The 27,042-nt window shown below is 32.5% G+C and overlaps 4 protein-coding genes across 9 annotated transcripts; 2 read left to right on the plus strand and 2 right to left on the minus strand.

Moving 5' to 3' along the window:
* The first annotated feature begins 2,030 nt into the window (after window positions 1-2,030).
* LOC105795249 (abscisic acid 8'-hydroxylase 4) lies at window positions 2,031-6,061 on the plus strand. 3 transcript variants are annotated; one of them, XM_012624778.2, is made up of 9 exons: window positions 2,031-2,303; window positions 2,398-2,722; window positions 3,402-3,551; window positions 3,843-4,091; window positions 4,186-4,275; window positions 4,550-4,628; window positions 4,726-4,832; window positions 5,121-5,242; window positions 5,745-6,061. In XM_012624778.2, the coding sequence occupies exons 1-9, from the start codon at window positions 2,107-2,109 to the stop codon at window positions 5,851-5,853; spliced, it is 1,428 nt and encodes a 475-aa protein (XP_012480232.2). In that variant the 5' UTR covers window positions 2,031-2,106; the 3' UTR covers window positions 5,854-6,061. The 3 variants fall into 3 exon arrangements, with proteins under 3 accessions (XP_012480232.2, XP_012480233.2, XP_012480234.2); XM_012624779.2 differs by having other exon boundaries at window positions 5,124-5,242; XM_012624780.2 differs by lacking the exon at window positions 5,121-5,242.
* Window positions 6,062-20,088: 14,027 nt separating this feature from the next.
* LOC105795250 (ethylene-responsive transcription factor ERF109) lies at window positions 20,089-21,770 on the plus strand. Its single transcript, XM_012624781.2, has 2 exons — window positions 20,089-21,115; window positions 21,217-21,770. Exon 1 carries the CDS (start codon window positions 20,219-20,221, stop codon window positions 21,095-21,097), a length of 879 nt encoding a protein of 292 aa, XP_012480235.1. The 5' UTR covers window positions 20,089-20,218; the 3' UTR covers window positions 21,098-21,115; window positions 21,217-21,770.
* A 752-nt stretch (window positions 21,771-22,522) lies between these two features.
* LOC105795252 (protein CYPRO4) lies at window positions 22,523-26,581 on the minus strand. Of its 4 annotated transcripts, none has more exons than XM_052628692.1 (6): window positions 26,407-26,581; window positions 26,109-26,175; window positions 25,964-25,997; window positions 25,572-25,839; window positions 23,086-25,464; window positions 22,523-22,997 (listed from the first exon to the last, which is right to left on the minus strand). In XM_052628692.1, the coding sequence occupies exons 5-6, from the start codon at window positions 24,676-24,678 to the stop codon at window positions 22,713-22,715; spliced, it is 1,878 nt and encodes a 625-aa protein (XP_052484652.1). In that variant the 5' UTR covers window positions 24,679-25,464; window positions 25,572-25,839; window positions 25,964-25,997; window positions 26,109-26,175; window positions 26,407-26,581; the 3' UTR covers window positions 22,523-22,712. The 4 variants fall into 4 exon arrangements, with proteins under 4 accessions (XP_052484652.1, XP_052484651.1, XP_052484650.1 ...); XM_052628691.1 differs by having other exon boundaries at window positions 25,917-25,997; XM_052628690.1 differs by having other exon boundaries at window positions 25,572-25,832; window positions 25,905-25,997.
* Window positions 25,378-26,474, minus strand: LOC105796035 (uncharacterized). Its single transcript, XM_052628969.1, has 5 exons — window positions 26,407-26,474; window positions 26,109-26,175; window positions 25,917-25,997; window positions 25,777-25,839; window positions 25,378-25,464 (listed from the first exon to the last, which is right to left on the minus strand). Exons 1-5 carry the CDS (start codon window positions 26,472-26,474, stop codon window positions 25,378-25,380), a joined length of 366 nt encoding a protein of 121 aa, XP_052484929.1.
* Window positions 26,582-27,042: the final 461 nt, after the last annotated feature.

Raw genomic sequence — 27,042 nt, forward strand, 5'->3', positions numbered from 1 at the left:
AGGAATAATTCAGAAACATAAATCATATTTTTGATTTTAGGTGATTGTATTTTGTAAGAATTGTTGTGAGGAAGCCAATAATCATCCCATATCGATATAGAGGTACCATCTCCCACTCTCCATTTTAATCCAGCATTAAGCAAACCTTTAGCACTCCATATGCTCCTCTATGTAAGGGATGGAGATATAGAAAATCTAAATTGGGGAAATACTTAGCTTTTAAAAATCTATCAACAAGAGAATTAGGCCAAATCCCAAAATCCAAGACCTCCTTTCTCCTTTAGAACACAAAGTTGAGGCCAAACGCCCCAGCATATACCTTATTTTTTGTGCGATATCTACCACCAGAACTTACTAATAACATTTTCTAAATCACCACAAAGCACCTTTAGTAGAAGAAAACAAGACATAACGTATGTAAGTCACGACTGTAAAATTGACTTGATAAACATTTCCTTTCCACCTATGTTAATAGTCTTGAGCTCCAACTATCCACCCTCACCCGAAATCTATCCAATATTCCTTGAAAAGTGTTAGAATTAAGTGACCCGAATCATTATTTAAATAGAATACCGTGGTAAAATAAAATAAAAGTAAAATCCCTATAGAATTATACTTCTTTTATTTTATTTAGAATAAGGTATTTTTAAACCCTATTAAACTTCATCTATTTGATATTGATTAGAATAAGGTGTTTCACTCCTATTAGAATATGGTTTTACAAGCCTATAAATAGACATAGTCTACTCCTCTTGTAATTATTCGAATTCGACATAGTGAATTTTCTTCTCCTCTGCCAGTGGTTTTTCCCCGAAAGGGTTTCCACGTAAAATCTGTGTATTCTTTATTTTTATTTTTATTTCTATTTTCTTTGCGATATATTGTCATTACCAATATTCTATTTTTACAAAAAGCAATATCTTTTGTTCCTCTCAACCATCGTAGGAAGCCTCAAACAACATTCAATGTTTCAACTCCACAAGTAAAATTAAAAAATTATCACATGTCTCGTTTATTTAACTTTTAGTTTTTTTTAAAAAAAAAACCAATTAAAAGATGTGATGATTTCTTAATCTTATGAAATTAAAAATGCTTGAATTGTCCTAAAATTTGACCTACATTAAATATATATAAGTTTTAAGATACCACTACCCTCGCAATTAGTCATTCCCATTGAAAATGGCTGACACTAAACTAACCATGATTTTCCTTTTCTTATTTATAATTAAACACAAATACGAATATTATAAACTGATTCTCAAATACTAAATCTTAACTTTTAAACCAAAATTATTGGAATCAGATGATCTGATCGATTGGATTAAAAATCGATTGGTACATCAATTCGGATAAAAAGGTTGAATTAACCTTTGAGCGAACTGTTCAGAACAGATAAAATTCGAAAATCAAAATAAATAAACAACGGTTGAACTAGTTTTATAAATTTTTAAAATATTTAAAATATTTTTATGAACTTTGATTTGTTTATGTAGTTATTGTTGGATTGATGATCAAACCAAACAGATGATCAGATCAATCAACACCGATTCAATTTTAAAATATTAAAATTAAATATAATTAAATTCTAAAACCTCAATAATAAATATATTATTTACAAATCAATAAAAATTAAATGCAATAATAATACGCATTACATTACACTTCAAAAAGAATTTAAATTCAAGTTTTGGAGACATATTTTAAAAAAAATCACAACTTACCCAAAAGTATGAACCCAAAAATCTAAACTTTAATCTTAAATCTAATATATGAAAAAAAAAAGTATTTTGTGGCTGAAATTTGTCACTAGAATTTAATGTTTTTAAAAGTCAAACCCTGGAGCCTCTTCTATTAATGGTCAATTTATTGATCCTTATCAAGAAATGGAGTAATTTCTAGGAGCCACCTCTGCTTTTCCAACTCTAAAAAAGTTGAAAAAAAAGGAATATAATTGTCCTTATCCATCAATTTACCCCTCAAAAATTTCACTATATAATTCCCCACAAACTATCTCACCCTTTCCCCATTGCTCTCATCATCACAACAGGATCCCCCCTCACCATTCCATTAATCTCCTTTCATTGCTAGCTCTCATCTTTTTTAGCTATGGAGATTGTTTCTATTTTACTATACATTATCCTCTTCCTCTCCACTCTTCTTTCATTATTAAAGAAACAAAAGAATGGGATTCATTTTAAAAAATTCAAGCTTCCACCTGGTTCAATGGGTTGGCCATACGTTGGTGAAACTCTTCAACTCTATTCACAAGACCCAAATATTTTCTTTTTAACCAAACAAAAAAGGTTCCCACCATGATCCCTATAAGCTCTTACAAGCTCTTATTTGAGGGTTTTCTTTTTTGTTTTTTTGATGTAACAAATTTGGTGTAATTTTCAGATATGGTGAAATATTCAAAACCCATATACTGGGTTGCCCTTGTGTGATGTTGGCCAGCCCTGAGGCGGCTAGGTTCGTGTTGGTGACACATGCTCATTTGTTCAAACCGACGTACCCGAAGAGCAAAGAGAGGCTCATCGGTCCTCACGCACTGTTCTTTCACCGAGGCGGATACCATGCTCGGTTGAGGAGATTGGTGCAGAACTCGTTAGCACCTCAAACTATAAAGAAATTGATCCCTGATATTCAAGGCATTGCTGTTTCGACACTCGAATCATGGGCTGCTTCTGGTCAAGGTGTAAACACCTTTTACGAGATGAAGAAGGTTTGTTTTTATAACAAAAAAACAAAAAGGGGTTATTTATTGATGTAGTCCTAAAGTATACTCCTTTTTTTCATTTTGATTCCTAATTTTTTTGGTCTCATTTTACTCTAAAATAGAAAAGTTATCAATAACAACGTCACGCATGATCCAAATTTCATTTTATTGTATGTTGAGTTTAGGGTAAAATGAGATGAGAATGATAGGTTAGGTATTAAAGTAAAAAAAAAGTATACCCTTTTTCATTTTGGTACTTTTTTGGAGTCTCATTTTAGCATATGAACTATTATTTCTGTTTCATTTTAACCCTAAAATAAATAAAAAAGTTGTCAATCACAACGTGACACAAAACACATTTTATTGGACACTGATTTTGGGGTAAAATGAGATGAGACTAAGATGGAAAAAAAGTTATAATTTAATGGCCAAATCATGACATAAGTGAAATTAAAAATGTTTTTATTGGTCAAATTCAAGTTTAGTCCCTATGTTTCTTTTTGAAATGTGCATTTTTCTTAATTTTTTTTGTATAATTGCATAAATTTTTGCAGAAAAATGTAGAATGTAAAAAGAAAAATTGTGGGTGTATAAATTTGAAATAAGTTTCATATAACATCGAGACAACCTTTATGAATAGATCATACGGTTCTAACATGTGGGTTTTGTTTGACTTTACATACAGTTGTCATTCGATGTCGGCATTTTGTCCATTTTTGGTCACATGGAAAGAGGGTTCAGAGAGATGTTGGAGGAGAATTACCGGAAAGTAGACAAAGGTTACAATTCCTTTCCGACAAACATTCCTGGGACTGCTTATCAACAAGCTATCCTTGTAAGCCCCCCCCCCCCCCCCTTTTCTATATTATCCTTAAATTATTAAAAAAAATTAATTAAGCCTTCAAAATTGAATGTCAAGATTGGCCTTTGATTCTTACAACTTGACCTAATAAGATAGAGAAGAAGGCAAGCTGTGGCCTTGCCCCCAAATGAAAGATTTGTCATTTAGCTCTTTAAATTTTTTTTATAAAATTATACTTTTAACCCCTTAAAGCAATTTTGTGGTTTCGTCTGGTATATATATAGCCATTTTCTGATTATTTTTTTCTATTTGACTTTACGGAAGGCGAGGAAAAGGCTGAACCGGATTTTGGGTGAAATAATAAGCTCAAGGAAGGAGAAAAGGCTGTTGGAGAAGGACATGTTGGGCCATTTTTTAAGCTTCAAGGATGAAAATGATGAAAAATTGAACGATGAGCAGATTGCAGATAACATTATTGGAGTACTTTTTGCGGCACAAGACACAACAGCCAGTGTTATAACATGGGTTCTTAAATTCCTTCATGATGATCCCCAACTTCTAGAAGCTGTTAAGGTAAAAAAGAAATATTTCATTTCCATTAGGGACTTTGTTGCAAATTTTATCATTATTCTTGTCCTGATTTGTAATATTCCCAAAATCATTACAGGCAGAGCAGATGGCAATATATGACACCAACAATGGAGGAAAAATGCCATTAACATGGGAACAAACAAGAAGCATGCCTCTCACACATAGGGTATATAAATATGCAATGTTTTTAAAGTTTAAAAAGGTTTCCTCTATTATAAGGATCAGATCAATTTAGTCCTTGTATTATTAAAAAGAAACAAACAAGGCTAAGTTTTTAAAAAGTAAATGTTAACTGTATTACAATTTATTTTAATTGTATAGAGACTAATTTGATCGAATCCCTATTATAGAGGGACTTAGTAGGTACTTTCACCCATTAAAAAGTGATGAAGCTTGAAGAAACTTGTGTTATTTAAACACTTATTTGCTATTTTTTGTAGGTTGTAATGGAGAGCTTGAGGATGGCAAGTATTATATCTTTCACATTCAGGGAAGCAGTAGTTGATGTTGAGTACAAAGGTAAAATTGAAGGGGCTTAATCTGAAATATTCCCTTTTCTGTATATTGCATTAATTAGCATATTGACCATCACTGTTTTTTTATATTTTCACTTTAGGATACTTAATACCCAAGGGTTGGAAAGTGATGCCATTATTCAGGAACATTCATCATAACCCAGAATTTTTTCCCAATCCTCAAGAATTTGATCCATCTAGATTTGAGGTAATATTTAATTTATACCGAATTTTAATTATAATTTTGCTCTTGAATTATATATATTATCACGTTTTGGTACTTGAACTATTATCTTCGTCTCATTAATTTTATCTAAAAAATTAACAACATCCACTAAAAATGCACCACACGTCACGTTTTTATTGGGAATTTTTTTTATTTTAGGGTAAGATAGGAAGAAAATGATAGATTAGGTACCGAAGTGAAAACAATAGATAAAATTTAAGGGCTAAAGGATGAATTAAGCCAACTTTTTTAATGGTTTAAACTTTGAAGCAGGTAGCTCCAAGAGCCAATACCTTCATGCCATTTGGAAACGGCGTTCATGCTTGCCCCGGCAATGAACTGGCGAAGCTGGAGGCTCTCATTTTGATCCACCACCTAGTAACAAATTTTAGGTATTTATTTATATATATGATTTTATTAGATGTCCTCAAACTATGTCTTAGATTCTAAATTAGTCCTTAAACTTCAAAAAAAATCCTAATTAAGTCTTCAAAGTAAATATGATATTAAACAAGTCCTTCCATTAGTCTAACTATTAGTTTGGACGTTAACGTTGAACATATTTAAGTCACATGTATCAAATTGAAAGCACGCGAGTACATACGGCATAGAGAATTTGGATTTGACGTGTTAAAAAGAAAGAATCCTACCGTATTTTATCGATACTATCAAATCCAAGTACACATGTGCTTTAAATATGCTTCACGTCCAATTCGAACTGATATTCAACTTCTAAGCCGATAAGAAACTTTGATTAATACTATATTGATAATTTAAGAATTCAATCAGAATATCTCGAAATTGATGAAAATCTAAATCATAGTTTAGATGGTTTACACAAGTCTCTATCCGGTTTAGGGTTATGCATGTGGTGATGAACATTTGAAATTACAGGTGGGAGGTTGTGAGTTCAGAAAGTGGTATTCAATATGGGCCATTCCCAGTGCCTCAACAAGGACTCCCAGCCAGATTTTGGAAGGAACCAAAGCAGTCACGACAATGATGTTTGGTCTTTATTTAGTAATTAGTTAACTAATTTGGTAAAAAAATACTAGTCCATGCTTTCACCATTGTACCAATAGTCCAAACCAATACTTCTTATGCTACCTAATGAAACCCTATTATTTTTCACCATGGGGTTTCTACAATCATGTATATATTATTACCTTTGGCTATGGCACGTAAGAATAAGAACAAAGTTTGATGCATAATTTAGTATTTGTGTTGTTTTTGGTTCAATGAAATATGTATTTGACAAATGTTAATACATTTTGGTACCTAAAAATAACAGTGTAAATTTTTTAGTGTTTAATTTGGATTTTAGAGTTGATTTAATGAAAAATCATAATTAGCTAAAACCTGAATTAAATCGCATCGATCGGACCGTACTTGACAAATTAAAAATAAATTCACAGTTAATACTAAATTTATTCTATTAACATAATTAATCATGAAAAATTCAACCCTAATAATTGTTATGATAAACGTCGATAATGGCGGTAAAACGATCGCAAAACAATAAGAAAAAAAAAAGAACATATAGATTTTACGTAGAAAACCCTTTTGGGAAAAACTACGAGCAGAGGAGAAATTCACTAATGTTGAAAAACAAATGATATAAGAGGAGATTTAACTGCATCTATTTAAGGGTTGAAATAGAAGAAGAATAGTCTATGCGGATTCAACTTGTGCTGTATCCATCGCCCCCACAGATCTCCTTATTTTGCCACTATATTTATTTTTTCAACAAGTAACGGATTCAGGTCACACAATCTCTAACAATAGCAATTACCTTTCACCAAATCAACCCTAAAATCTGAATTAAACACTAAAAATTAACATAATTACATTTGAGTACCAAAATATATAACTTTTATCAAATACAAGTACAAACATAAATATCATATTAAAAAATGTCAACCTCGAGTATTTAATGATATTTTAAACCTAAAAAATTATTACAATGTTGACTTCAATTTTAGGTCCACTTCAAGATCAATTATTTTCTTTGCTTCACAATTTACATAAAATTAAAATTATTTGTTACAATTTACATAAAAGAATTGAAATTATTTTTATGCAACCATCGGATTCGTTAACTATATAGTAAGATATTAACACTGATTCAATGTAGAATATGATACATGAATTTTGATATGATACAATTATATAGATAAAAATTTGATTTTAATTAATTTATGATATCGATAAGTTCTTTAAAAGTGTCGAGTATCTTTCTTTAGAAACTTTTTACCGCATGTCCCCAACGTCGGAGTTGGAAGATCCACCAAAAAGGTTCATCGCCGGGAGGATGATCCGCCAAACTCGTGTGGGGTTACGGAGGATGTTGTTCCTGTGCAAAAAGTTTCTTTTAAGGATATGTCATGTGGTGGTAATAAGAATTTGATTCTTGATAATGACAAAGTTAGAGAGTATTGGCAATAACCTTGACCTCCCCAAAATTGATAGAATTGCTTTAAAGCCCCTTTAAGAATAATAAGAATACAAGTTAGTATAGTAATGAATTTTCATTTTGACCTCCTAAACATTTATAGTTTACTTTTAGCCCCTCCAGAAAAAAATCAAGCTTCACCCATGATTCTCGATTTTTCATACTAATTTTAATTTGATTATAAATTATTTGGTTCATTTCCTCAATTTTTATTTTATTTGTTTAGATTCGATATCAATCGCTTTTCGACCCCATCCCCACAACCTCCAGTGGACAAGCAAAACGTGTAAAAATGTACATACTAGTTCTTCACGTGGGAGTGGGCGAAACTGGCCCTAAAAGTTGTACAATTGTGGCCTTGGCTGGTGGGCACGTTCTGTGTTAAGGGCACAAGCTTCGATTATGTCCGGTGAGGCGACCCCTCCACCTCCCCCCTATATATGGACCAAAGTATCGCCATGACTGATAAGCCTACGGCCTACCGATATGGTGGCTTTACCGGTGGCTCCAATGGTCGATACTGTTTATGAAAATGAGGGCACTCTTGTTGGAACAACCTAAGCAACAAGAGCAATGTACTCCATATCAAGTGGCCCAAGTACTTATACCCCTATCCTCCCGCTATATAAAAATCAATCATTTTGAATATGTGAAAAATCACTAAAACATAATACTAAACAAAAATGTGAAATTTTTCGGTTGTTTTTTATTGAAATAATTCAGGTTTTTAAATTTTTTGACTTGTTTTAAATTTAGATCGTTTTCGGTTTGATCCGTTCGGGTTTGAATTATTTATTCGAGTCACTTTTGTTTTACGTTATTTCGAATTTGAATTATTTAGAATGTTCCATTATATAATTGGGTACAAATAAACGGCTAAAAGACTAATAAAAGCCATTTTCGTTCAATCAATTCTCTACAATGACAAAAGAACATTGGCATTTACAAATGGCAGTGCCTTCTTCATCCTTCAAACTGTGTCGTCTGTATCAGCAACATTGGAGATGTAACAGCCACTACCACCATAGCCAACACCATTGCTATGGTGTTTTTAGTACACGAGATTCTATTATCATCATTTAGCCGATCATAGTGCCACAGCTGTACATACATGCACATGGAACCATCAACATCATGGCTATGTTAGTTCGGCATGCCATTAAACCATTCTCATCCTTCTAATAATTCATGCCAAGAATCTGAGTATCGTTTCAATCGACATTATTTTTCTTTGGTACTGATATATAGTATCGCTATGTGTTCATGTACGCAGTTTGGGGTTTATTACAATTTTTAAAATAGTTTTTCATTCAATATACACACACACATACCATTTAGGGTTTCATTTCATATCGTTTCGTTAGAATATTACTTTTTGCTTTTATATTGATATATATGGATGCGATGTGTTTAAATGAACTATTAGGGGTTTGTTGATATACTTAAAATAATTTAAGCATTCGTTTAAGTACTCACGTGACATAGTTCAGTCATTTTGATCGCTGTCATTAAAAGCAGAAACGATTTACGTGACAGTTAAATAAATTGATATAATAATAAATTTAGCCCTCAACTTTTACATATTATATCAATTTAGTCACAATTTAAAAAATCAACCCTTAAAATTTACAAATTGTCTAATTTGATCCTAATTATAAAAAAATCAAAGAAATTTATAAAATACATAAATATTTTTAAAAATATAATAATAAATTTAAAAATATATAAAAATAAAAATATTGTTGATAAAAATATTAATATATAAAATTCAAAGTAATATATAAAAATAAATAAATAATTTATTTAAATTTATTATATTTTTGAAAAGATTTATTTTATATAAATTTTAAATTATATATTATTATTTCTTATCAACAATATTTTTCTAGTTTATTATTATATTTTTGGAAACATTTATGTACTTTTATATATTTCTTTGATTTTTAGAAATAGGATAAAATTGAGACCATTTCTAAATTTTGAGGTTAATTTTTAAAATATGACTAAATTGATATAATATGTAAAAATTGAGGGATAAATTTTTTATTATATCAATTTATTTAACTACCACATTAGCTTGTTGGTTGTAACTTCAACGGGAGTGACTGAAATGACCAAACTATGTAACATGGGTGCTTAAATTGCAAACTCTTTATTTTGTGTGCTTAAAATAATTTTTTTTTTATAATTGGGTGACTATCTGTGTAGTTTACCCTACATTTAATTTCTTTTAGTTTCTAGTTTCTTAGTACATACTAGATTTTATCACACTCATGACGTTGGTGAACAAAATTATTTTATATTAAAAATATAGTTATAAAATTATTTCAACACATTATTATTGGTGGAGTGTTAAGAGATTTTCACGTGAATTTGTTAGCCTTGTGATTGATTCTCAAAATGTTTTTGATTTGTTTTGTTTGAAGATTATTTAAAAGTATGAAAAGATTAAAAATCATGATAATAATATTAATTACCCTTTAAATAAGGGTATTTTAATAATTACATAACTAAGTCGGTGTCGAGTTAACTCATGACACCAATTCAACCAAGTAATTTTTATATACTATAGATATTATATACATACATGCATATATACTTTAATTAGTTAGATATAAAAATTTTAAATTTTTAATTAGGTTTAATACCTTAATTTAACGATTATATTTTGTTTTTAAATTTATTCATAAATAAAATAAAATAATTAAGAAAACAAAACATTAAAATTTTGTACTAATCTATGGGTTGGGTTGAGTTTGGTTCATGCAAAGTATCAATATCATTCTTAGTTGTCCAAACTCAACCCTATTTAAATACGAGCCTCAATTTTTTCTCGAACTCGTCCATATTTGTAAATAGTTAACTTAGGACGGTTTAGCCCACCCATATTATTTTTTAAAAATATACTTATTTTTATTTAACATTTAATAATTATATATATATCTTTTATTAAATTTCTAAATATAAACAACTTAACATATTATTAATATTATATTGTTGAATATTAGTTCAGTTGATATTGGTATTGTTGCTAGCGCAGGAGGATGCGGATTCGAGCACGTTTAAGCACGTTTTTTCCTTCTATTTAAGGAGGGTTGGGTCAAGGTCGAGCTTTGAATATTGGTGCTCGAACCATGTCCATAATTTAAATGAACCTCTTTTTTTTTTTTTGCCCAAGTCTAGTTTTCAAGCTTAAGATTTTTGTTCAACCCCTCTCAAGTTTCAAACAATCTTTTGAGCTTTGATAAGTAACCCGACATTAACTAGGTGTAGTTAGTATGTACGAGTATAAGTAGGTATTAGTCGAAATGAACCAAAACAGTCTGAAATTATTGAAACACACTTTTTTTTGTAATTCGTCATGTTTATTTTACGATTCTTGTTCGGAATTCAGGGTTTATCCTTCCAAAAATACTTAAATTTTAAGTCAACTCGACTTAAAACCAAAATGGCTATACTAATAACCATTGATTCACACATCTATGATAATACTAGGATTTGGAATGCGTACGTGTGAAACATGTGCTTAAATTGCAATGAAATTGTTGAAACAATTGACGTTTCCACAATTCGTACTCGATCTGGTGCTTGTATTAACCACATTTTTCTTTTCATATTTTAATGAAATATCATAAGGTTAAAGCTTTTAATTAATTTAAATATCTCTAGAGCCAACTATAGCCACATATGTTTGAAACCACATCCTCTCATGAATAAGGCTTCAAAAATGAAGTAAACCGTTGATTGAGTCTTAACTCGATTGGTATGGGTATTGTTGTTAATGTAGGAGGACGTGAGTTCAAGTGCGCTGTAGCACGTTATCTTCCTGTTTAAGAGTTGAGGAGGGGCTATGAATAGTTCTAAACAAATTGGAAATATAACTGATAAATTTTCATTAATGGAACTAGGGTTGCCCTTAATCAAATGACTCTGGTAGTTTCCTAATTACCTTAAACTACTACAAGATTTAGACTATTAAAATGGTAAAATTACATTTTTACTATCATAAAAAAATACAATTTAATTTCGGCCCCCTCAAAAATTTTCTAGCTTCACCCCTGCCTAATCTATAGTTTTTATCCATGAAAGCCCTTGATTTTAATATTAAAATAAAAATATTTTGAATTTTTAAAGTAATTTGCACTTAATGCTTATGTGAGTTTAATGTTAAAGTAAAATAATATTCTAAAATTTATTAAAAGTTCTTTTATATACAATATATTTAATCACTCTTTTAAAAATTCGATTACTCTTTTAAATTTTATGTTCTTTGTTGAAGTGTATATAATTTTATTACATCAACCAAAAATTAAGATAAGAACTTGAACTTTAAAATTTTTACTTTAATATTAGAATCAAGGGTTTTATGGATAAAAATAATAGGTTAGGGCTTATTTAACTACAAAAATACTTCAAAGACTTGTTTAAATAAAGTGCAATAGTTTAAGGGCTTTTTAGTATATTAGCATAAAACTTTCTTCCATTAAATCCTAAATATTAACAACTTGATTTTTTTAATATTCATATTATAGTATAGTGTAAGTAAATTTTAATAAGAATAAGATTCTATTATAAACTTGTAAACGAGTCGGGTTGGGTTAGGCTCGAGCTTTGAATATTGAAATATTAAGTCTAACTCATATTTAAGTGAGGCTTTTTTACCCAAATAATATAAAAAATAATTAATTACGAAAAATGTATGGAAAATAGATTAATTACAAAAATAGGCATTTGCTACAGTGTTCTGATGATACCACATGACAAATTAGCAGCACCAGACTGAAATGTGATGACTTAAAATATTTAGGGACCTAATATGTAAATTTCCCATTTTGGTTGGCAGCTGAAAATGTGCTGCACCAAACTTTAAATGGGTAAATTACTTCGTAAACCCTCTTGTTTATTATTTCTTTTATTCCCCTTTAACACCAAAAATAAATAAAATAATACAATTTTTCGAGATTGTTCAAGGTCTCCTGGTGATATTCGTGGCTGCCATGGGAGAAATTGAAGCAAGCAACGTTCATGCCGGCCCTCAATAGCTTCTCGGTCATGGGTACCAATCGCGATGTCAGACCCAGAGTGCAAACGACTTTGGTTTTGGCGATACGACCATCATTTGGAAGCTCCTTCAAGATCCCATCAATGTTAATATTCGCCATTTCCTTTTGATTTGCTCGGATTAAAAATATGCTTTGCTGCACCCATTATCAATTAAAAAATATTAAAAGTCATCAATGAAAAAGATTGGGGAAGAAAATCTGAACAAAAGAAGATTGGTGAGAGAGATCAAATGAGGTAAATATAGAGATGATTTTTTAAGATATATATAATCAAATATGAACAAATTACAAGCAAAGAGAAATAAAATAAAAATAAAAATTGTTTTATGTTGAGTTAAATTGAGAAATGAGATATTATACCTTATAAGCAAAAAGAAAAAAAAAACAGAAGATTTTTGAAGCATAGAATAGTGGGGGAAAATATTTTTTGAAAAATTAATAAAATTTTGGTATTAAAAGAGAATAAATAATAATAATAAACAAGGGGGTTTATGAAGCAATTTATCCATTTAAAGTTTTGTGCAGCACATTTTCAACTGCCAACTAAAACGGAAAATTTACATATCAGGTCCCTAGATATTTTAGGTCATCACATTTTAGTCTGGTGTTGTCAATTTGTTAAGTGGTATCGTCATAACACTGTAGCAAATGCATATTGTCGTAATTAATTTATTTTCTATACCTTTTTTATAATTAATTATTTTGATAATATTTGAGTAAAAAAACTTTTAAATGAATTTATTTTTTGTCCAAAATCATTTATAAATTTAATATTAGTATCCATATTTTCTCATATTTTAAATAAATTTTGAGATTGGATGAATAACCAACCAGTAATGAAAAACTTTAAATCAAAATTTCCAAATTATATAAACTCAAACAATGCTTCTAGTCCCTTTACTCTTCACCTATTTAAAATTTAGTCCGTTTACTTTTAATTTCGAAATTTAATCCTCCGATCTATTGATTTAGTAATTAAAGTCCAATTGGTAGCTTCAAAAGTGTTATGTTAAATTGTATTATGTGACATTTAAAGAAAGATTTCTAATGTAGTCAACATAAAGCCTCGTGGAAGCCATGTAAGCAATATATATTTTCTAAAATAGAGTAATTTCTTTTAAATGTCACATAATCTAATTTAACACAAGTCCTTTTGATAGTCTTACCATATGGACATCAAAAGAGTAAACGGCTAAATTCTTGGGATTAAAAATAGAATATTAATATACTAAAAAGCCCTTAAACTATTACACTTTGTTTAAACAAGCCCTTATGCTATTTCTATAGCTAAACAAGCCCCTAACCTATGATCTTTAGTCATAAAAGCCCTTGATTTTAATGTTAAAGTAAAAATATTTCAATTTCAAGCTCTTATTTTAATTTTGTTGTTGTTGTTGATGTAATAGAAATTATATACACTTTAACATCAACATAAAATTTAAAAGAGTAATTAAAATTTTCAAAAGAATGATTAAGTGTATTATGTATATAAGCACTTTTAAAAATTAAAAATCTTATTTTATTTTTATTTAATAAACAATTTTCATCAAATTCACATCAAGATTAATTATAAATTAGTTTAAAATTTAAAATGATTTTCTTTTAGTATAATAATCGAGGGCTTTCATGAGTAAAAATCATTATTAGGGACTTATTTAACTACAAAAATAATACAAGAGTAATAATTTAAGGGTGTTTTTAGCTATTAGCCTAAATAAATGACTAAAAATTTTGAATATATAAAAAATATGGGGGCCGAGAGCATAATTAGACCTCGGTAAAAATACTTCAATCTTATTATGTTTCTGATCTATAAATATACATTGAAAGAATGGCTCTTGTTTTGTTGTTTTATTTTTCATTTTGGCAATTTTAAGATTTGTCTTTGAAATCTATCAATGGGTCTTAAAATTTGGGCCTCAATTGTGTTTATTTTGCTATTGATTGGAATTCTTGCATTAATTTCAGTCACATATCCACCATCCACGGCCGGCCAGTGGTGGCTGAAAACGAACTCGGGCGGGCCCTGTGCAGCTCACGTCCCTGATTTTTTCCGTGTCAACAAACAATTCAAAATGCCTCAACTCTTTTAGAACAGATCCAAGTTGTACAAAATAGTTTCAATACTATGTTGCCGATTTTTTCTTTTACTTTTGATCCATGTTTTTTTTTCTTTTAATGTGGAAATTAGTATATTTACCGTTGATAGCAGTAATTAATCTCTAAATAGGGACAAAGTAAAAAAAAATTGAGGGGAGGGCAGAATTGAATGTTATCATGTATTAAATTTATCAAAATATAATTCTATTATATTTGATCATGTATTAATGTTATAATTCTCTTATTTTCGAATTTGAGGGAGAAAGTGTAATTTTACCATGAATTAATTTGTAATTTTGTTATTTCTAAAGAGACTGATGAATTACATTTTTTTCATTTTTAGAGGAGATCAAGACCCCTGCTAGCCCCCTTTGGGCATCGCCTTTGAGCCAAGAAAGCGCTTCCCTTACCGAAAAAACTTCAACTAGTCGAGGGCAAAGAAGAACTGGATAGGACCCCGAAAAACCCTTGACAAACTGCCTCTGATCATTCCATACGATAACAACAAAACTGGTCCTATGCTGGTAAGCAAAAGAGGCAGAATCAACATTGCATTTGAAGGTTCCCGCTGGCGGTGGTGACCATAAACCGAGAGCATTCTGTCGTAAACGAGGAAGCAACTCGACGCGACAATGAACCGCATGCGAAGCATGCCAGTCATGCCTAAATCGAGTGGCAAAAGTGAGGATTTGAGGGTCATCCATAACAACATTCTTCCAAAGAGCTAAATTTCGAAAATACCACAAACTCCACATTATTATAGCAACAGTTTCCATAGCACCACCATCGGAGCCATGGCGGAGAGCCACCTGACAATTGATTTCCCCCAACCCAACCCACCACACCGCACACAATCAGTCAGCACCAAACAGCCCCTTTCGGCTAAACGACAGTGAGTTGGCAAAAAACTACAGAGTAATGCCAAACAAAGTCCTTAACTTTCAGTGGGAAGGTAGAATTCCAGAGTTTAAGCCATGGCCCATCAATTGCAGCATAACGGCCACTCTCAACCATATCAAAAGCCAAACGATAAACAGACTTGACCATATAAATACCATGCTTCTCATCATGCCAAATTAACCTGTCACTAGTAGGAAACAAACTGACCGGAATTCGAAGAATACGACTTACGTTAGATGGCACCATCAAACCGTCAACAAGAGGAACATACCAAGCAGAATCGGATGGTTGAATGTCCCTCACACGCAAGGATTCCATACTAGACAAAGGACTCGATGCCACGTAAAAGTTCGCGTCATCATCAAGCTAAGGATCATGATAAACAGAGATATCATTACCGTCACCCAAGCGCCATCTAATACCGCGCAAAAGCAAATCCTTAGCAGCACAAATACTCCTCCATTCAAACGAGGGATTATGACCGTCACTTGAAGACAGAAAATCACCCCTCGAAAAATATCTAGTCTTGAAGGTCCTACCAGGGGGGGAGTCTGGGTTGGAAAGCAGACGCCAACCCTGCTTGCTTAGTAAAGCCAAACTAAAACAGTAAAGGTTCCTAAAAAATAGATCATTTTAATTTGGCCTAAAGAGCCTTGAAGATTTTTTCTCACATCGATTTAGATCTAAAAAATATTTTTTTTATTTATAGATGGGTATTAATCTGTCATGCCGATTAACGAGTCGTCACTTGAAATTCGCTGACTAAACTTAAAAGCCCAATGAGTTAAATAAAAATTTTTGAATAATTCCCTGACTTAAATAAAAATTTTCGAATTATCAATGACCAAATTGTAACTTTTTTAATTAAGTGACCAAAATAAAAATCTACCTATAATTCGGTGACTAATGGTGTAATTTATCTTATCCTTTAACTTACAAGTTAAGAAAAACGCAGCGTTTTGCATGTTTCGCCGTCCATACTTTTTCACTGCCCAGATATTGACTCGCTCTTTGAGTACACATTCCATTTTACTGTTACCAGCTTTTGGCTTTTCCATAAATTTTTGTTTTTATTTATTTACTAATTTTTTTTAATATGTATCAATTAAATTATATTTAATTATTTTAAAAAAATATTATTTAACTAATTATGATTATAAAATTAAAATACAATAATATATGATTACACCAAATTAAAGTTTATGTTCAATATTTATCTCAATAAAAAATGGATAATATTAAATTTATGTTAAGGAAAACGCAGCGTTTTGCGAGTTTCGCCGTCCATATAGCCCAGATATTGACTCGTTCTGAGTACACATTCCATTTTACTGAGTCAATCAAAGCTGTTACCAGCTTTTAGCTTTTCGCTTTAATGTTTCCTTATGTGATGCGGAAACTTGGGCTACCCATGTAAAAGAGGCTCCACTATTTGACCTGTGAAATGTTCAAACTTGAATTCGTCAAAGGGATTAAAATGAAAATAAAAACAACAGTGGTGGACCCTTTTGTATAATTCCGTCTGCTCACTGTTGGCTTCTGAGTTCTGACGCTTATGTTTCACTCAATTTCCAGCTGTCAATGTAAATGCTGGTGGACCACATAGCTAAACACCAAAACTTCTTTTTCCGACCATTAATAATAATAAAGGGTTAATATAACTTTTACTCCTTAAACTTGGTAATTAGCTCCATTTGGGTATTTTAATTTTTTCGGTCCACTTTGGTGCGTGAATTTGGTAATTAGATACATTTTGATCATTGAGCTTGACAATGTAAAATCTTGATGTTGTCACACATTTAGATTGTGACATGTCATCAAATTTCAATGGAATTCAAGTTTAAAAATCAAAATAGACCTATTTGTCAAGTTCCAATAAAAAAGTACAAATACTAAAGTAGACTTAGTTGTTAAGTTCGAGGACTAAAAGTTATATTAACCAAAAGGGTTAAATCATTATTTGGGGTTTCAACCTGGCAACAACTCCCACACTGGGGCCTAAAGTTTTTTTTGGTTCATGTTAGTCCTTAAACTTAGTAATTGTTCCCACATTGTGGCCTAAACTATGCAATTGTTCCTACAATGGAGCTTGAACCTTTTTTGTCCAAATTAGTCTCTGGACATGGTAATTATTCTTACATTGGAACTTGAACTTTAAGATTTTCAATAAAATATCAGGGACTAACTTGGACAAAAAAAAATTCAAGTCCCAATGTGAGAACAATTTCCAAGTTCAGGGACTAAATTGAACGAAAAAATAATTTAGACCCTATTGTGGGAACAATTGCCAAGTCCAAAGACTAATTTAAATTTTTATTTTAAAAAGTCTATGCCCTAATATGAGAATAATTACAAAGTTTAGGCTCAAAAAGTGATTTAATCCTAACCTAATAAAATATATATATATTGGAAAATATAAATATTAATTAACTAAAGAGCTAAGATGATATTTATTATATAAGAAGGGTTGTAGAATGGTGTTTAATAAAATTTTGTTAATATCAAATAATATATTAACTAATCAAACACTTTTTGCATCCATCATCATCTCCACTTTTATGGATTTGTAAAAGTAAATTGTATATCATAATAAAATATATTCATCCCATTCAACTAAAAATAATATATAAAATTGTCAACTATAATTGAGTTATAGTTCAATTGATATCGATATTGTTGTCAATATAAGAGGACGTGGGTTTGAGTGCGTTGAAGCGTATTATCCTCCCATTTAAAGGTTAAGGAGGAGCTATAGGTAATTCTAGGCATTGTATAAAAAAGAGCAGATAAGAATCTATAATTAGATTAATATTCAAAAGAAAAATAATAATATATTAACCGATCAGGCTATTGCTAGTAGAAAACTCATGTAAAAAAATATAATTTAATTATTTCAAGGTTACTTAATACTTTATTCGTACTAGTTCAAGATATTATTATGTAGTAATCCTTTAAAATACTATCTAAATAGAATAGGGTTAGGGTTCAAAGAGAAGATTTGTAATGGGAAGAAATTGAATCATAAAAAATTACGAAAGTATAACCGGTGTTCTTTCTCTTCTAATACAAGTTAATAAGTACAACAATGAAATAACATAATACATCTTCAATTAACTGTGTTGATGTGTGAATCTAACAGGACAGAGAAGGAAGCGAGGATGAGTAGTTTAGCTTAGGGCAAGGCGGAGTGCAATCAAAGATGGTGGTCGGAGGAAGTGAAATTAGGACTGAGATATGAAGTTGAAAAAGGATGGTGTCTTAGGAGAGATGAGGAGAGAGAATCCTCCTTTCTACTGAGATCGTGGGCTTTTATAGTCTTAGTTGCAGTCCCGAAGTGTCACGTGTCGAGTCCCTATTAGTGGTCAAAAGCAAGTGACCAAGTGGCCTACCACTATAAGCTTAGGTAGGGTGGTGACTAGACATACTTTCAATCACTTTAGATAGGATATGATAATTGATGTTAGAGATGGCGGTTAATGAGCAGGGTCCACATGAGTGTTAGGTCGAGGAGTGTTTGTGAGAGGTTATCCCTGAGGGGTAAGGGTATAACAAGTTGCAATAAACACAAACAAAAAATTAAATGAGACATGATTTTAAGGTGGAAAACCACTTTAAAGCAAAGGATAAAAAACCACGGGACTTGAGAGTACTCCACTTAAAGGTTCCACTCTTCTCATAAATCTTGCTACAATATTACAATATAATGCCACTTAAATGAGCATATAACTCCAATAAGCCTAACAAGTAATCTCAAACAACCAAGAGAGAAAAGTTGAGAATATCACTCAAAAACAATGCTAACTTTAAAATTGAAATCCAAAAGCTATAGTATTTGAATGAAAAATCCAACCATACACAATTAAGATCTTCATGTCTACTAGTCACTACCCAAAAATCAACTCACATCTTTAGTGCTCAATCCAAGGGCAGTTGCAATGTTGTTTAAACTTGATAGATCAATTAGACCAATTGGATTAGGAACTAGCTGGGGTACCGATTCGAAGAGAGGGTTAGACTGGTTGACCCGCGAGTCGCTCAAAATCGATTGGATTGAGCTAAAAAAAGTGATTGAACAGACAGTTGAACCGATTGGATCAGTTTTCTATATTTTAATAATTTGTTTAACAATGGTTTAACCAGTTCAACAATTGACTCAGTTCTAAAAATCTTAGATAGTTAATACATATAAAGAAGGTTGTTTGAACCAAACCAAACCAACTAGTCGGATTGGGGACGAGCCAGGTACAGGTACAGAGGGCATTGAACAGGTTAACCTAAGAAACGTCAAGGACAACTTGATCTGATTATATTGGACTTTTAATATTATTTATTTTTTATCATCTTAATAATTTATTTAATTAAATCAAATGAAACGCTCAAATCAATTAAACCAACAAACTGATGAATTGACTAATTTAACCACAAATTCGATTTTAAAAACCTATTTTATTTTTCTTACAATAAAACCGTCCAATATTAATTTTTTTTTTCAAAAAAACCCGCGTGTATAGTATTATAGTGTCAGTATCCTAGATTTATCATCAACCACGTAACATCATTGAATTTGTTATTTTTAAATTATCCTCCACGTGCCTGGTCACACAAGAATTGGTTATCCGTTTATCCCGTGTGTTACCAGTGTCCCAGCTGGCATACCACGTTGGCATTCTTACAAAAAGGCATGATATAAATTCCTTCTTGCATCTTTTTTCTTGTCCGGACACACGACAACCTAAAGTCAAGAGCCTTCAAAAACAAAACTTCTCTGTCAACACCATAGCTATACCCACGAAGCTTTAATTTTTATGCTTAGGCAAAGGAAACGGTAGCGATTTACTGTAATTTCGCCCTCTATGACGTCTCCACCGTCACCGATCCGTCGTCTTTCTGCGGAACAAGAAAGCTCTGTCATAGTTTCCGCTCTCAAAAACGTCATCACCGGTTCAGTCCCTTCCTCTTCTTCTTCCTCCACCGTTGACGTCGCTGCTGACTTTGGTTTGAATTTCGGTACCCTGACCATGGCCGGGGGCTCTTCTTCTTCTTCTTCTTCTGCTTCCATGGTATTGCAACCGAGTGAAGTTATGGAAAAGTGCCACGTGTGCGAATTTGACGGTTGTTTGGGATGCAACCTTTTCCCGCCAAGTCAACAAGAAGACAAAAACGGAGCCACTGCTAGTAATAAAACTACTAAACGAGTAAAGAAAAATTACAGAGGGGTTAGGCAAAGGCCGTGGGGAAAATGGGCGGCGGAGATCCGAGACCCTCGACGCGCCGCTCGGGTCTGGCTTGGAACTTTCAACACGGCGGAGGAAGCAGCACGGGCTTACGATAAAGCCGCCATTGATTTCCGTGGACCAAGAGCTAAACTTAACTTCCCCTTCCAGGTAGCAACAGAAATTGACAATGACAATGTAATAACACCAGCACCACCACCATCGGCCGCCGCATCGTCGACCCCTACAAATACCACGACAATGACAACAACCATTGTTTCGTCAGATCAAGAAATTAATAGCGGCTCGTTAAATGCATTACAACAAGAGAGTGATCAACAGAAAAATGCGAGCTTTGAAATGGGGTTAGGGACTGAGTTTTGGGATGGAATAAGCAATGATGATGAGATTCAACAGTGGATGATGATGACAGGTTTCGGCGCCGACAACAACAACAATTCCTCGGACTCTGCCATGACCAGTACCAGAAATGCTAATAGTCCTAGATATCAGTTTTGAATTATACTGTGTAATGCTGTAAGCCAAGCCTGCAACTTTATCTCTTTTTCTCCATTTAATTTCTCTTTTTTTTTAGAACTAATAACTTAAATCTGCTGCGTTTTTCTATTTGTTTGCAGAATGGGTTTCAGTTAGAAAATTTCAGTCTTCGAGTTTTCAATGAAGATGATCGATGAAATATTTATTTGTTTAGGCTGGTCATAATTCATAAATTAATAACGTATGTATACAGTTTATGTCAGCTTGTTCTACTTCTTTTACGCGAAACTTTTAAAGATCTAAGGAGCAGGATAAGATAATGTAAAAGTCACTATCGTTCGTTAGTTTTTTGGAGTGTTGTTTTGTTTGTTTGTTTCCTGAGAAAATTATTACCTGGGTCCTTCGTTTTGGTTGACGACATTCAACGCTGCAATTAAAGCGCGCAAATTGAAAAAGCTGGTTAGTTTTTGCTTCAATTTGACTGCTACGAAACTTTTAGGACAAAATGTGGGACCCACTGAAAGATGCTGGATGCTTCGTTTTCACAGGTAAGAGTGAGTCAAATACTTACATACTGTCGTGTACGAAGAAATGTTGGTAAGTGGGATCCACTATTTTTCACATGTGCCAAAATTCAACTTTTGTCTCTTGGTGCTTCCTAATAATAAAAAATTTAGTGTGACCTAAGTTTGAATAGTGTTTGTCATGTTGTTGTTAGACTCTTTTTACCAAAAGAAATTTTGAGTTGGTATACCATTCATTCATTATATCAATTTAGTCTGTCATCAGTCATTAATTTTTTATTTAAATTCAATCTTAATTAAATGATAGCGATTAAATTTATAAGTTTTCACATGTCTAATAACATGTTAACTTGTTATTTTCATATATTATTCACGATAAGTTAGTTGAAGTGTTTAATAATTGTTACTTACATCTAAGACTAAAATTTCAAATTAAAAAAAAAGTGTATGGATTAAGAATGATCAAATTAGAGATCATGGACCGAATCTATAACTTTACACATTATACAAGTTTAATAACATAATTTAACCAAACAAATTTAACCGTTATTGTTTAAGTTAGAATTGAAATTTAAAATTCGAAAATTAAATGGACTAAAATTAACCAATTTAAAAAGTACATGACGAAAATTGATCAAATTTAAGTATATGGACTAAAACCATAATTTGCATAAAGTATAAGGACCAATAACCAAATTTCACCTTTATATTAATCGGATTTAGGCTTTACCACTCAAGGTTTGAATGCATGATTAATTTTCAATTTTATAATATGTTAGTTTTCTTCATACATTGCATAATTTTATTATAAAAATCATAATGTAATTATAAAAAATATTTAAGTTATTTATGTTTGAAAATTTAATAGAAAAACATAAATAAAAATATCTTTTTAACAAAAATAAAAATAATAAATACAAGCTTAAGCACATTATAATATTATATATTTAAATCTGTCTAATTCATGTACACTTCTAAAGACAACACCAAAAGATCTAAATTGCACCAATGGAACAAATAATTTAGCAATATGATTATATAAATCCTATAGAGAGCAAAGCAAATAAAATTTCATTCAACAAGAACCAACAAAACAATTACTCAGGTAGGAGTCATCGTCCACTGCCGGAGAGGCTGATCGAGCTGACTTTCAAGGGTGTTGCCACAATGAGTGGAGCTTCTGGCAAGTCACTACCGGCATATTTGTCGTGCATGAAACGACTCTCTACAATAGACTCATCCTTCAACACAATCTTGTAGCAATAACAGCTCTTTAGGCCCTGCTGATTCCTGTAGCATCCATGGCTAGTGTTCTTCACTTGCTGGAAATCCCATACCACACTGAACTTGCCCACAGTCGCGACTACGTGACGCTCTTGTTTACCACTTTCGGTCACCTAAAAAGAATCATCTATGTCAAAGAATGTAAAGGAGAAATATGATCACAAATGGAACGTATCGGGTGTAAAAGGGATTTGATTGTACCCAAGAGAAATGGCCACCATGAAATTTGTTGTCATTCCCGGCTAAATGTGAGTCCAGAGGAGTCAACTTCAACAATCTGGGTGCCGGGATTCGGTTCCCCATTCTACCGGTAAACCCGGTTTTTGTCCTCCCGTCTTTATCTGTAAACAAAGTGCAAATGAGGATAAGGTATGTATCAGTTGTGCCCAACACCCACTTCCCATCATAGGTAACGTCTACTTGAGTGATTGGAGAACCGAGTCCCGGAAAAGCGGTTTTGGCTTGCCTCATTGAAGCCTTTGAATACAACCTGATCTTCCCATCAAGTGACCCGACCACAATCGATCCGTCACCAGTACTAGCAAAGCACTGAAAATTCGTCCCTCTCGAGAACTGGTGCCCTTGTGTCCAATGCAATACAGGTGAACCACTTGTGGCAATATCTTGGACCATCCCTTTCTTATCTCTCATATCCCATTGGCACAATATTTTATCATTCAATCCTAAAAATGTAGATTCAGAGGGATCCATTTGTGACCCTTTGTTATCAGTTGTAATATCCCTCATCGTGATATCGGTCCCATCTTTCTCGAACTTCCATTCTGTAACAATCTTCCCAGTCTCAATATCAACTTGCTTAAGGCCAGTAGCATTAGGCTTCCCTTTGTTGGCCGGACTCATAAGCATTATATTCGTCTCGGCTCTCATCAACAGTGTCTTTTTCAGGGTCAAATTCGACGCATTCCCCCCACCATCATACTTAACACAAATACCTTTCCCATTAATCCCACGGTTAAGGTTCCTATAAACATGGACACCAATATCATTTACCAAGAAACTATTATCCAATGCACCTAAAGCCAAACTTCGAACACCTCCATTCGCAGCTTCCTCGAACTCCTCTATTGATCCTCGACTCCCTTTAAATGGAGCCGAATCCGTGCTATGATCCTTTGCATCTTCCCACATAGAATCATCTGCTACCTCAGGTTTCACCCATCCGATAAACTCCTTCCCATAAACCTTGACCTTGTTTTCCTCACTAGCTTCCATGCCATAAGCATTCTCAAACAAACAATTCTGAAACAGGGTAACGAAATTCCTATACTCATAATCACTCAGAAACTTCAAAGCCCAAACAGCTTTATCAACGAAATCAACTCTTCTTTGATCCCCAAACATTTTCATTTGCATTTCAGTCGAAACCCGAACCCTAACTTTAGACCCCACTTCCAAAACCCACCCTGCACTGTCCAGTTCATCATCGTTGCCGTTGGTTTTAGCTGTCTTGACGAAATCATACGAAGTGAGCGTCTCAGAGATTACCCATTTGGCTTTGGGGGTGTTTCCTCCGATGTGAAGTAAGAGCTTTACGGGGTTTTTCAGATTGGGGTTTCCCTGTTGTTGGTAAGAACTGTATTTCAGTTTCAGGGATTTGAGTTTAGCATCGATTTCATCGAGGCCTTTGTGGGTACCTGAAGAGGATCCAGATTTCTGGTGATCACCTAAAGCGTCGTCGTATTGCTCCTCAGCTTCTTCTTCTTCTTCTTCTTCTTCTTCTTCTTCACAATCTGAATCTATGATGCCACCTTCATGGCTTTGAGAAGTGCCCATTTTCAGATTCAAATGATTTGCAGAAATGATTTCAGAGAGAGGTAAACCACCAAAATTTTCAAACAACTACCCATTTCAGAAAAAGGTGGTTTCAGTTAGCATTTTGGGTCAAATTCTGGTGTGGATCCCTCTACTATGCTCAAATTTATGATTCAGTCCTTATATTTTAATTTAACTTAGTAATTCAAGCCGTTGATTATTCCAATAATAACATTAAAGAAAAAGTAGAGGGACCATAAAATGCCAAATTAGAGTACAGGGACTAAAATTTTCAGCATAATAGAAGTATCAAAATCACAATTTGACCAACATTTTATATAGGCTGGCCTTTGGCACTTTGAAATATAAATTGCATGTATTATGAATAAAATGAAGCACTAGATTGTAGCGTTAATGTGGAAAAAAATTCCTGTAAAATTATATATATATGTAGCACCAAAGTCCAAATATAATAGTGTTACAAGGCCTCAATTTCCAGGTAATTTCAATTGCCATTGCCTCTATTCTAAAACAGCATTGTTTAAACCATAATTACCTTGGCATTTGCATATCTTTGGCAACATTGACTGAGAAGCAATGCCACCCTAATCTATATCGTAAACAGAACAAACTAATCTCTATTAATGAAAGTCAATGGGAAGCATAAGAAGTGAGTAAAACAACGAAAGTGTAAAGATAAAAGACAATGGTTCACCATTCTTATAGAGCATCCTGAGCAGCAATGCGACATGTTATGGCATCTGCAATAGTGGACATTCCTAGCTCGGGGCCGAATATTTTGTAGTGCTGTAAGAGAAACACCACAAAATTGATAAATCAATTGATGAACAAGCTAGAAGAATATGATAAAGGCGATGGAAAATGAAACTGGGAGATCAAAAGGGTTCTCAAACCTTTAGTATCTAAGCTTGGTCTGCTCTTCCTTCCAACTCTTCTAAACCAATCTCTTTTCCATCGATAAGTTTCTTCACAGCTTTCATTTATTGGAAACTCTTAATGTAACATTAACGTCGAATATGCGGGATATAGTCGAAGATAGAAATAGTGAATAGCCACAAGCAAAACATGTATATATATGATACAGTACCACCTCATCACGAGAAGCATTAAATCATAACTCGAATCATCAGAGACACCACCTCTTTTCAAGGACTCTGTAATCTGGAAACAATTGTTAGTAACAGGAAAATGAGTAAAGTACTATAGTCATAAGCGAAGAACATTACATGCTTAGATACCAAGTAACTGTAAACAAACTCAGAATGCACTGGACTAAGCGCCTTACACGCTGCAACTAGAACAGGGAAAACATCTGGAATCTGTCGAAAGATCATCAAAACATGAGATACTAGAGAAAACCATACGAATCGATTCAAGATCAAAATTAAAGTCGGCTAGAAACATAAAATAGAAAACTCAGGAATTCATACAAGTGATGCATTAAGATATGAAGCTTCAGGGTCCAGTTTCCCAGCTTGCATAGATTCTTTAAGTTCCCTACAAGGTAACAAAGCAAATTTTGGGCCAAATTACCCAATGTTAGCATTTTCAAAGGAATCCCATTATAAATAGCATCAATGGGGTTTGAAAATTCTCGATAAGCATAATCAAGGTGATGGGATTAAAACCCAATGGCTCATATTGATTGGAACTGACTTAAGAATTCATAATTGCATAAACTATCAACAAAAGAATAAGAACAATTAGAAACGACAGCGTAGAGATTACTTAGAGTTGGTGACGTCAATGAAGAGGGTAAGCGAGAGAGTGTTGCCATTGATTTCAAAAACCTTCATCTCTGCTTTCACCTTGCTTTTCTCCCCAAAAATCAATAATCAGAAACCCTGGAAATGGAGATTAGGGGTTTTTGGTTTGAGGTTCAGTCTCTTTTGTCAGCCTATAAACGTAATACGGCTGCGTTTAATTGAAAAAAAAAGCTAATATTTCTTTTATCAAAAAGGTAAATCTATTAATTTTAGAATCATACAAAAAAAAAAAAGAAGCAAATACTCAGTTATAAATCGTGGATGACAAGCTTTATTAACACAACAAAAATTTTAACATCAGCATCAATAAAACATTATGACACATTGATAATTGGCTTTGTCCAAACTCAAGCACAACATATCTATAATAATTGCAAGCACTTAATACTTTAAAAAAATTAGCCTGGATGGTCTAAAGCAGCGACCAAAAATCGACAAAAGAATCGAGCATTCACCAAACTAGGGAGGGCGACAACAAAATCATCCCTAAAAAGCCTTGTAAAATTAAGATTATATGCATAAACAAAACAAAAAAAACGTGCTACAAGAGTATACAAAAACTTCTAAAATTGAAAACTAATTAAGTAATAAAAAAACG

Source organism: Gossypium raimondii, chromosome 3, assembly GCF_025698545.1.
Source record: "Gossypium raimondii isolate GPD5lz chromosome 3, ASM2569854v1, whole genome shotgun sequence".
NCBI lineage: Eukaryota > Viridiplantae > Streptophyta > Magnoliopsida > Malvales > Malvaceae > Gossypium > Gossypium raimondii.

Coding starts and splice junctions, on each gene's coding strand:
- LOC105795250 (XM_012624781.2), top strand. CDS start 20,219: ATGACGTCTCCACCGTCACCGATCCGTCGTCTTTCTGCGGAACAAGAA.
- LOC105795249 (XM_012624778.2), top strand. CDS start 2,107: ATGGAGATTGTTTCTATTTTACTATACATTATCCTCTTCCTCTCCACT. Junction 3,552..3,842: donor CTTATCAACAAGCTATCCTT/GTAAGCCCCCCC, acceptor ACTTTACGGAAG/GCGAGGAAAAGGCTGAACCG. Junction 4,629..4,725: donor AGTTGATGTTGAGTACAAAG/GTAAAATTGAAG, acceptor TTTTCACTTTAG/GATACTTAATACCCAAGGGT.
- LOC105796035 (XM_052628969.1), bottom strand. CDS start 26,474: ATGAAGGTTTTTGAAATCAATGGCAACACTCTCTCGCTTACCCTCTTC. Junction 25,998..26,108: donor CATATCTTAATGCATCACTT/GTATGAATTCCT, acceptor ATCTTTCGACAG/ATTCCAGATGTTTTCCCTGT. Junction 25,840..25,916: donor AGTTTGTTTACAGTTACTTG/GTATCTAAGCAT, acceptor AATTGTTTCCAG/ATTACAGAGTCCTTGAAAAG.
- LOC105795252 (XM_052628692.1), bottom strand. CDS start 24,678: ATGGGCACTTCTCAAAGCCATGAAGGTGGCATCATAGATTCAGATTGT. Junction 22,998..23,085: donor ATGGTGGCCATTTCTCTTGG/GTACAATCAAAT, acceptor GATTCTTTTTAG/GTGACCGAAAGTGGTAAACA.